General features: G+C 57.9%; 1 protein-coding gene across 1 annotated transcript in view; it reads right to left on the reverse strand.

The window, feature by feature from the left end:
- Positions 1 to 10998, reverse strand: part of NECTIN1 (nectin cell adhesion molecule 1) — a 68833-nt gene extending 57835 nt beyond the window's left edge. The window contains exon 1 of the mRNA XM_082628732.1: positions 10194 to 10998. Coding sequence (XP_082484858.1) covers positions 10194 to 10272 — 79 coding nt within the window. The 5' untranslated portion in view covers positions 10273 to 10998. The remainder of the gene's footprint in view (positions 1 to 10193) is intronic.
- Positions 10999 to 11322: the final 324 nt, after the last annotated feature.

Genomic DNA, 11322 nt, shown 5'->3' on the forward strand with positions numbered 1-11322 from the left:
AAAGTGGCTTGACTCAAAAGCACCCATGGGCATCGCAGGCCCTGGGGCAGGCAGGCTCTGGGCAGAGCTGGCTCCTTTGTGCTGACAAGGCAATCCTTAGGTTTGCATGGAGGTCAGATGGGTCTTAAGCCCTCCTTCCTCCTATGCTTCCAAGTACTTCCCGGGTGCCGGGAGGATTCCAGCTCCAGGAACCGATCGCATAGCTCTGGCCTGTGTCTGGGCCACAGAAGTTGCACCGTAATTCAAACTAACGGAGCATGGATAATCTAGAACAGCAGAGGGTCTAAGAGGAATTTCTCTTTGGCGTCGAAACATATCAGATGACTGTTTTGCAGCTGAGTTACCCTCCTAATTAAGCAAGGGAGTTTGTGAGGCCTGAGCACACGTGGTAATCTGCAGGGTCAGGGGGTGCTGGAGGAACACTGGCCCCAGGTGACCCTCGAGAGGACAATCACACGTGGGCCATCTGGCGTCCACTCTTGGTCCTTGACCACAACACTGGGAAAGGGTTTTGATCTTTCTGCTCCCACGATCCCCCTTCTTGGGACAGTTCGATACCTCAGCTGCAAGGCGGCCAATGCCTCGGTCTGCGGCTCCCTGTCTTGAACCTGCCTGTGGTACAGGAAGCACCAGGCCCTTTCATCCCAGGAGATCAAAGCAGCTGGCACATGTGAACACCCTAAATCCTCTCCCTGCCCCTCTCCCCAGGTAGGGGCCACCTCCCTTGCCATCTTTTGGGATCTCTGAGTGAGGGCAAGAGGGACGGGAACCTTCCAGAAGCTTAGGACAGGCCCTGGCATAGGATCAGTTTGCTGAGCTGTGGACCCACCCAGGATCTGGGGCCAGCCTGGGAACACCTTCTGGGGGCAGTTCCAGGCAGATTCTCTGAGAGGAGCTATTATACCTGCCTCTAGTCCCACAGTGAAACATGGTGGGAGGCCCCCAAACGGCATCAGTGATGCTCAAAGGCTCAGGGGATGAAAGAGCAATAATGTCAAGACATTTCCCTGTAGCACAGGCACATTAATACTCCCAAGACACAACGGTGACGGTGGCAGGATATACCAGGAATGTAACAACTGTACTTTTAGTACTTGTAAGGTATCCAAAGGATAAGTAGTAACAACTACTGAAACTCCCTGATGATAAGGACTAATAACCCCCCAATGCTCCAGGGAGGCCCCAGGTCATTCCTGCACCGTCAAAGGGAGCAGGAGGGTAGGCTATAAGATGCTATGCAGGGGGGATGTGCATTCTTGAGGCAAGGTCCTGTGTTACTCCAGGCTTAGTAAGCTGTCTTCTTCCATCACCCAGAGGAGAGGCAGCTTAGCCAAGTGGTAGGATCATGGACACTGGACCTGATTTCCTGGATCTGAATCCTGCCTCCGCCACTTACTAGCTATGTGACCAGAGGCGAGTTACCTGACCTCTGCTCAGGTCTCCTTTGTTCATATGTTAAAGACGGGGGGGGAAGGATCCTCCACAAGAAGGAGGTATTGTTATGAAGACCGACTAAGTTATTACACGTAAGATGTTTACAACAGTGTCTGAGTGTCTAAAAACTCTTGATAACAGTTTGCTGTTGTTATCATCATGACTGTCCAAACAAGCAACGACACATCCACTTAGCATGTACTATGCAATGATGTATCCACCTACTACACTGCTATCAGCCCATGGTGTGGCCAACCCTGTGCAAGGCCCTACGGATTCCAAGCTCTGTCAACGACGGACCCTGTCCTTTTGGAGCTCTCAGTCTTATGAAGATAAATCCCAGGCCCAAATAACTATAGCAAGATGCACAGTGGTTATTGCCATGGGTGGCATGGGTGAGGTGCTGGGAATGGGAGGTGGGGGCTTTGAGTGAGAGAGGTTATCTCCAGCTGGGGGCTTCATGATAAAAGTAGCTCTCAACCTCAGTTTTTGGATATGGGAAATAAGGGCGATTTGGGGGGAATGGCACGTGCAAAGGCACTGAGGTGGGAAAGCATGGGGTGTGTGGCTGGCTGGGCCTGCCATGCAGGGAGGGGTGGTGGGAGCTGAGCCAGGGAGGGGGCAGCCATCAAATGCTTCTGGGCTTGTGAGTATCCTTCTCAGGCGCGCTTTAGGTATATTCATCCAAGAAGCAGTGTAGGCAGTTTGGAGCCAGAGCCAGGAGTTGGGGATGGAGGTGAGCCAGGGGCTGCTGCAGGAGTCCCCGAATGAGGACACTGCTACCAGCCCCTCCTGCAGTGGGATCCACGTCAAGTGGGTCAAGTGGCGGCAAGGCTGGCTCGGCTCTGAGGCACCTCGTCTACTTCCTTTGTCCCAGCGGCTGACAGCATTTGCCCAGGAGAGACTAGGAGTGACAGAGGGGATACCTGGGGCGCTGCTCAGGGGTGAGGGAATGGAGCCCATGGAGTCAGCCCACCAATCCCACTTGGGGCTCGAATTCCAGACAAGCCGCAGGGCCTTACAGGGGAACATCTGGGGCTGGCATAGATCTCCAGCCCCCGTTTCTCCAGAGCAGGGCTGACTTGCCGATGTCTTCCCAAACAGCTTGGCGCTCCCACCTCCGCTGACTGATTTGGCGGGCTCTCACGTGCTGAAGTGTGGGCTGGCCTGTGTGACCCCCGCGTGGAGCACACCAAGTGAGCCCGTGTGCGCTAAGGACCAATTACTCCGGCCTGGCACTCTCTTTCCTCTACAAGACTGAGGCTCCAAGAAGGGGCAAGGTTTTCTTTGCCCTTGTCTTGTTTTTCATGGCTACATCCACTGAGCCCTGGTGGTATGGTGGTGACTGGCTGGTCTGTGGGGGAAGAAAGATAAAGCAGAGGGGGAGGGCACAGGCAGAGGGGCTGCCTATCAACAGACACCAGAATCTGCTAAGAAAGAAATAATCCCGTCTTTGGTGGGAAGAACCCCAAGATGGAACCAGGGCTCCATCACAGCGACTGTGGGCAAGTCACTCCACCTTGGGGAGAGGAGAGGGGCCAGGAAGCCCCTGTGGAGGCTGCCAGCTGGTGAAACTGCATCTATAGGGAATGAAAAATGCTTCTCACATGGGGTCTCCAGGTTCTACCCCCACCTTTTGGACAGAAAGATGGGCTAAGATTCAGGCCAAGGCCGTGTGGAAGGCTCCAGACTCTACCTCTGCTGCTAGGACGTGTCTCTCAGATCTGTGTGTGGGGGTGGGCGTGCTGTCCCCTGTGCCCTCTTCTATGGAATGACAGTGATCTGCTGAGCTTCTCAGAGAAGGCGGACTCCTGTGCGTAGCCCTGGAGGGAGCTGTGTCCTTGCCTCCTTAAGGTGGGGAGCAGAACTGAGGGTCCAAGTGGGCAGGAGGGACTCCGTGTTTCCAGCTTTGGGGAACATGCATTCCAGGAATGTGCGGGTGTGGGTGGGGAAGGAGGACCCTGCTTAGGCCCACAGATCAAACTCGAACTCCCAATGGGACATGCTTGTGCCCATGGCCATTGGCCTGTTTTGCTGCCTGGGCCACGCCTGCAGCTGTGTCCCAACGGAGCCACCAAGCCAGCGGAACTAATGTCCTCTAATGAGATCCGGGCCAGAGTGGCTAGGCGGGTTTTATTGTCTGTGGCTTGGTAATGAGACTCCTCATAAACTGGGAATGAAATTGGGGTCTGCGTGGACCAGAGAGGGGTGGGGGATAGCCTAGGAGAGGGAATCGACTCTGCCTACCAAATCCCCGCGCCCCCCTCCACTGTTCCAGTTAAGTCCACAATGCTGTCTGAGCACCGCTCTGCCCTGGGCCAGGCCCACACGCTGGCTGTGTGCCTGCCTGTGCCCGGAGGCTCTGTGCTCACACCTCAGGGGCCGTGCCCACGTCTCAGGTCAGATCCCCGGGAGTGGTGCTCTAGCATCTGAAAGGACATGCTCCCCTTGACACGCCCCCTCCCCCAAGCTGTTCTGTTGTTGGGCATCTTGTACTCTGTGCCAACCTGGGCTCTGTGGTCAGCTCCAGCTGGGCCACCCTCCAACCTATATCCTTAACTTATCCCTCACTTCTCCAGGGAGCCGCCGTGCTCTGCTTGTTGTGGGGGAGAGTGTAAGCTGGTGGTTGCTGGCAAAGTGAATGACCGCCTCACCAGACACATTCTCTCGTGGCCTGGCTCATACTCTTCTGCATCTGTCCAGCCCAGCCCATCTCATCTTCCTCATCTACTGAATTTGGAGTCAAAAGACCTGAAATCTAATTTGGCTACACTGGCATGAAATGGTCAGCAAGGTACTAAACCTACACCTCACTTTTCTCATCTGTAAAATGGGAGAACTACTGATACCCTTCACATGGGGTCACTGAGAGGATCAGCTGAAACTATGAACTGAAAAGACTGTCACAAACATCTTTATTATTATTGGTGAAAGGACTGAGCCTTCAGCTGGAGAAACCAAAAGGACTTTCTGCCAGTGAGAAGGGCATGACCCCAGGACAGATTCTCTACCTCTCGGACTGTACCATCTCGCCTGAAGTGCCGGTACCGTGGACTGCTGGGAAAGGGTCCTGTGGCCCACCCTTCTCCCAAGTGTGGAAGTTTGCAGGGGCTGAGTCCCAGGCCCTCCATGCCAGCCTCAGGCTGCTGCCCTAGCCAGCACTCCAGACGGGCCATGGTGCCCAGCTGGGCCCCAGCCAGGGAGTGAGGCAGGTGCAGGGGAGAGCGCTCGGTGACAGGCTGCAGAACAAAGGTGCACAGCACCTGCTGCTCGTGCCATACGTGATGACCAGGGCTGGGCTCAGGTAGGTGCCTGCAGCCAACCAGGCCACCTGAGTCCCCCAGGGCTGCTGCAGCCTTTGCCATCATTTCCAGGTGGGGAAGAGAGGTCAGCAGTGGGCAGGCAGCTGAGTGGTTCTTTCTCAAGGGATTGTGAAGTTGGCACTGCCCAGCTGGCAGACACAGTGGGGGCCAGGACCACTCAGAGGAAAGGTGTAGGGAATAAAAGCAGCTACCACTACTGAACATTTATCACATGCCTGGTAATGCACTAAGCGCTTTCCATACATTACTGTCGATCTAATCTTCACAAACCTCCTTTGAAAGCTGTATTAGAAGAAACCCATTTTACAGACGGGAAAACTGAGGCCTACAAAGCAACTTAACCAAGTCCACTCAGCTGGCAATTGGTGGAGATGGGATTCAAATCCAGTCCAGCTGGCCTTGCTTTGCTCTCTCACTCTGCTGGGTGGCCAAGATGGGGTGATCTCCAGGTTGTGGGAAGAGGAACTGAGCTATCTGCAGCTCCCTGTTGACTGGGGCCTGGGACCACGGCTACTCTGCCCCAGAAGACTGTGAAAGGCACAGATCCCATGAGTTCCTGAGAATACATAAGCACTGCCCCTCCCCTACCGCAGAATAAACCTTGGGATTATCCACTGCCCTGAAGAGCCCACAGTCTGCTGTCAGGAAGACTTTCTTTGTGTCCTTCTTGTCTCTCCTGTTGCACTGAGTTCATCTCTCCTTGTCAGTGTTCAGATATTACGTTTGATGTGTTTTCTCCTATCTTTTCCCTCTCCCCATTTCCCAGTTCCAAACAGCACAAGAGAATCCAGAGCTTAAAGGGTTAACCGGACTAAGGGGTGTTATCTCCAGCTCAGGGCTTTCCCTGTGCAAGGTGATCCCTGCTCAGATCTTAAGTTACCTCCTTCCCCAGCCAGCACATCTGCTGCTGGCTCTGCGGACCTGGTCTCTATGGAGAGGGGCGGGCATCATGGGGCAGAAACATTTGCCAGCTGGACTCGGGCACAGGGTCCTGGGATCCCGGGACTGCCCTCTTCCCCACTCCTTGCCCCTCATCCCCACTTGTCTTTTCAACAAGGGGGCTCCTGCTTTCTGCTGAGTGAACTGGGATGCTTCCAGGTACATGTATGTTGCCAGTCTGGGCACACATATGGTTCAGCAGGGCTTTTCACAGCCCACGACTCGAGAGCTCCTTTTTAAATGCCCAGAGTACATCACCTTTCTCCAGCTGGTCCTTTTCCCCAAATATTCACGCAGGAAGCAAAGATGCCAAAATAGTAGCTGAAACTCTATTTCTTGTGGCCCCTCCCAGCCGTTCAGGAATCCTGAGAAGCAGCGGAAAAGTCTCTCCAGGTGAGCATCTCCCTGTGAGGATGCAGAGGCCAGTCTAAGGCCAAGGGCGGAGCAGAAAAATAAGGCAGTGTCCAGGCTTCCCAACCCCAAAGGAAATGGCAGCGCATCTTGGAAGGAGCTGGCTAAGGGCAAATCCTAGGTCTCCTCCAAAGTCAACCTCACTGACACTCTGACATAAACACAGGTGTTACCAAGGCTCACAGCCACTCACAAAATCCTAGTTGGAAAGCCATAAGAAATCAATTGCATGTGAATATACATTTGATGTATATTTATGGCCCCTGCACCATGGTGACCCACAGATCCCAGCGCACACACCTCCTTGTCCTAGTCCCCATGGGTCTGCATGTGCACAGTAAATTGTAGATGACCAACACATGCACACACAGTCTTGCACATGTGTGTGTGCACCCACTCTATACTGAAGGTGAGGCCATATGCAGATTGTCAAAAATGTTATAGCCTAAGTCCCATAGCTGGCTAATGTCCATTCTAGCCTGGCCCACTGGCTAACATTCAAAGTTAAAAAAAAAAAAAAAAAAACCAGCAAAACAGGTGACTATACAGACACCCTCACTGTCTCCCCCAGCAGGTAGGAGCCATTCACTTTACCAGGTTAACCAGGAAAGACACAATCAGGAAAATTGAAGGTATATTCACACCTCCCTTGGGTATTTTCTGTTTGTGCTGAACAATGAACATTAGTCAGCTGCTAAACAATGGCAGTATCATAGGCACAGTAACTGGGGCTGCCCCCCTGCCCCCCACCCTCCCCAGCCTGGCCCACTCGCTCAGCCGTCAGCACTAGGGTTCTGGCTGGAGACCATCCTGGCAGTGTACAACTGGGTCCCGGGTCAGGCCGTCGAGGTGGATTCATTGTGCAAAGCTGAGCAGCCGAGAAGGGAATGGATATCAGAGTCTAGGCCAGTATCAGGCGACGAGGGGCGGCCTGTCCCATAAACACAGAGAGTCAGGCTCAGACATACTTTCTAGACCACTCAGCCCAGGGTGCTGGGCCCAGGCTCTGCCATATCTCCTCCTCCCCTCCAACCTTGACTATTCGGCCTTGAAGCTGAGTCTGAGACATTCCACAGCACTGCCTCCCAAATGGGCACTGGGATGCCTGCTTACCCGCGCTGAAAACCCCAGGCCAGCAGGATTGCGTTTGCCATAACGTCCTGCCCAGCAAGCCAGAGCACACCACTGTCTGTGAGCAATGGGGAGAGAGGAGAATGACCCAACAGTCCCGACACCCCAGGTTTCGAAGGACGCCACCATGACAGCGAGCTCTGCACAGGCTGCAGAGAAGGGGGTGCTGCGGCCCAACAGGTCTTCCGAGGGTGTGCGCTCGACACCTGGGGCGTGTGTTCTCTTTCCAGACAAAAGGTTTGGGGAAGCCAATTAGGGAGGGTGTGGTGTAGGTGGGACACCAGCTCAGCGCACCTGCTTCTAAGACAGGTTCTCTGCCTCCTCTCCCGGGCTCCTCCTGTCCCTCTGGGATGCAGCCCCCGTGCCCCACTGGCCCTGTCCTCTGAGTGAACAGATTCATCTCAGAGGCTTGTGGGGCTTCACCACCCTGCCTGGTAAAGTCTGTGTTGTTGAAAACATACTTCTGTGCTTACACATCAATAGCCGGATTTGGAGTGTTTTGAAGTCCGTGGGCCACCACACACAGCCCGGGGGGGCTCCCCTCCCCCACCCTCCACGCCCCCTGCCATAGCCTAGGAGAACCCAGAAAGGAGCATCAGGCTGCCAAGTCCCCAGAGAGAAGCACAGCGGGCAATCAGAAGGGTGCCTGAGGGTGATGGTAAATGGGGTGTGGGAGGGTGACTTCTGGGCCCACCAGCCTCTGTCCACGTGTCGTGTGGGCACTACCACATCCACCTCCCTCCCTTCACAGAGGCACCAGGGCCACAGGCACCGGGTAGAGGAGGCTGGCGGGTCGGGGAACTCTGGCTGCCCCGCTGACTGACGCTACCCAGCCAGGACAATTACGATCAATCAAGGAGGCTTATTAACTGCCTGTCTGAGCTGTGTGGTTCCTTCTCTGCGTCCCACCCCCTCAATCTGGATTTTTGGTGGGGGGGAGTGTCTCCACTTGAGCCAGGTGACAGTGTCACCTCCCTGCCCCCACTTCCTGAGTGGGAGGAAGCAGGGCAGGCCTCCAGCCCCCAAAGAAGGAACGAACTACCAAGCACAGCACCACAAAGCTGGGGAAGAGAGTAACAAAAGGAGGGGAGAAATGGGGGGGGGAGTGAACTTCCCCTCCCCAAACCTTCCCGCTCTTTGTCTGACCCAGGATTGGGTTAACCCCTAGTATGCTGGTCCACACAGGCCTCAGGAAAGCTGTCCTTTTGCTGGGTTCTGGGTGTGGGCAATATGGGATTGAAGGGTTCCCAGAAGCCCAAACCCCGGTGTCGGACAAGTGCTAGAGCCTGCGCTTCTAGCATCTCCTGCTGGCTTCCCAGGAGGTCCAGGGAAAGATGAAGACCTCTCATTGTCACCACCACCCTGCTTCGAGGAGGGACTCAACCATGCCTCTTTGAAACGGGCAGTGACACCTGTGTGCCCAGGAACTTACCCTCACCCCGCACACCTAGCAGGGCAGCGCCCCCCAGGCTGCAGGGCCGGGGGCACCGTGGTGCGGGCTTTCACAAACCACTTTCTCCGCCATCGGCCACTCCGAGGCATTTTCGGAGCCCTGGCAGTGAGCTGGTGGTGGACGGGGTACAAAAGTGAATGCGGCCAGGTTCCTCCCTTCCAGAAGTGCAGGCCAGCCCCGCAAAACACACAACGTGTTTGGCCCTCAGATAACAGACAGCCCTCCGAGTCTGCAACATCGCACGTACCTCCTCCGCGGAGCGGCCGGCACAGCCGAGACCCAACATTCTCGCCCCACGCGGAGCCGGTCTCTCTGTACTTCGACCCCTTATTTTGCCACCTAAGGCCGGGGCCACGTGCTCCAGCCAAGCCCCCACCCTGCCCAGCCTCCTCCCCAAGCCCCCCATCTAGCTAGTGCGGGAGGTAGTCTCAGGTTTCCTTCACGAAGGCTGGAGGAACTCCCCCAAACCCCTCCCCCACTCCACCCGCCAGCCCCGACTGGCGCGCGGTGTCCCGAGCCACCGTGGGAGCCAGGCAGCTTCCCCAGGGACACAAAGGGTTAAATCCAGGCGAGGGGACTCGGTCGGATTTGCCTCCTAAACGCATTTTCCAGTTCATTCCCCAGCACAAAACGCCCGGGCCAGTCCCAGCCTCCGCCCCCACCCATCCGTCAGAGGGGCCACCGCGGGCCACCCCCGGGGTCGGGCGTCGCGTTAACCCCTCGGCCGCCAGCATCTCAAGGAAGGACACGCGGGGCACCCTCGGAAAAGTGGGTCATGCAGCTACCTGGCTGGCAAGAAGCCCGCGGTGCCTCCTGCGGGGAGAGCCCCCCAAACTGCGATTGCAGTTCCGAGGCGAAGCCCAGCCCTGCGCAAGGCGGGGAGGTTGCGATCTCGCGCCGCCGGGGCCTCACCCTCCGGGTAAAGGAGCCGCAGGTGAGCCCTGCCGCAGGAGCGGGCCCTCCGCGTCGGTGGTGGGGCGACGCGGTGCGGCAGCGCCCGAAACCATCTGGCAAAGGGGCTGGTAGAAGAAACGAAGTCCCCCTGCTATCCGCCAAGCCCTGCAGCCCACCAGATCCGAGACTGACGCCCTCCCCCTGGGGCTGTTGTCTCGTACCCCGAGACGGTGAATACGGTGATTATTTTGCATTTATGTAACATGAAGTGTTTGCAAACGGCTTCCGGAGCCGATTATTAAATAAATAGAACGTTATTACATATTATTATTTTTGTGTGAAAAACTGCGCGGAGAAAGTGCTTTCTTGCTACACAGAGACGTGCATCCTACTGCTTCCCTGCAGGGCAGGCTGTTCGGCTGCTCAACCTCTCTTTCTCCGCCGTGCCACCCGGTACCCCCTTACCTAAGCCGTGACCCAACTTTTCTGGCTCCTTTCAACTCCCTACAACCCAGACGTGCCTGCCATCCAGCTCCCAGCCCCGGGGGAGGCACTGGATGGGGGTATGTGTGTGTGGGAGGGGAAAGGCAGAGGCGGAACGCGCTTACCTGGGAGGAAGAAGGCGGTCAAGCCGAGAGCGAGTCCCCACCAGCGTCCAGCGGCGCCCGCAAGCCCCATCCGAGCCATCGGGGGCCGGGGGTCCGGCGAGAGGGGCCGCGAGGAGAGCGCTCCTCGCGCTCCAGAAAGCAGCCCGGAAGACGAAGGCGATCCCTGCAGGCCGGCGGGCGCTCTGAAGATCCAGGTCAACCTCAGCCGTCGGCCGGGGAGGGGTGGGCTGGGTGGGATCGGTGCGGACGCAATCCGGGCCCCGGGCGGCCGCCGGCTCAGAGGCTCGGCAGATGCCCGCCGCAAGTTGCACGAGTCATGCCCCCTTCTCCTCCTCCGCTCTCCTCCCCGCGCCGGTCCCCGCCCTCTTCTTCCACGCAGAGCCGGGCTGGGGAGAGGGACCCACCCCCGGCGCGCCCGGCTGCCCGGCGCGGGCTCCCGGCCCCCGGCGCGCTCACACCCTCCCGCTCGGCTCCAACTTGAAGGCGTCCATGGGCGGCCGTCCTCCGAGGGCGGCGGGACGAGCGAGGGCGGCGGGCGGGCGGCGCGGTGGGCTCGGGGCCCAGGCGGAGGGCGCGCGGCTCGGCGGCCCAGCCGATCGGGCGGTGCGGCTCCAGGCGAGGAGAGCGACCCAGGGCGCCGCGTCCCCGCAGCGCCGCAGCTGCTCGCTCTGCCGGGTCCCGGCGATCCGCAACAATGTGGAGCTGCCCGGGCACCGAGTCGAGCCGCGCTCGCTCCTCTCCCTCTCTTTCTCTCACTCGCCGAGCTCCAGCCTCTCAGCCGCTCTCCCCGTGATGTCAGCCCGAGGGGGAGGGGTTAGCGTTAACCCCCTCCTGGCTCCCACGCGCGGCCCGCGCTCGGCCCCGGCCTCCGCCCCGCCGCGCACACCTTCCGGTCCCAGGCAGAGGCGGATCCCTAGCAAGGGCCGTGGGGTCGCGCTCAGGCCCACTGCTCGGGAGATACCCCTTCGGTCGCCTTTCCGCCGGGGAGAGGGCCGAAGGGCTAGCCGCCCTCCTCCGTCGCTGACAAAGGGAGGCAGTGACCCCTAGCGGCCGGCGTCAGGGGAGAAGCCGCTCGGTGGGGGTGGAGTTAGGACGGGGTGGAGGCGGGGCTGTGGAGGAGCGGGCGTGC

This window comes from Mesoplodon mirus (assembly GCF_964341445.2).
Source record: "Mesoplodon mirus genome assembly, chromosome: 7".
In the NCBI taxonomy this organism is placed as follows: Eukaryota; Metazoa; Chordata; class Mammalia; order Artiodactyla; family Ziphiidae; genus Mesoplodon; species Mesoplodon mirus.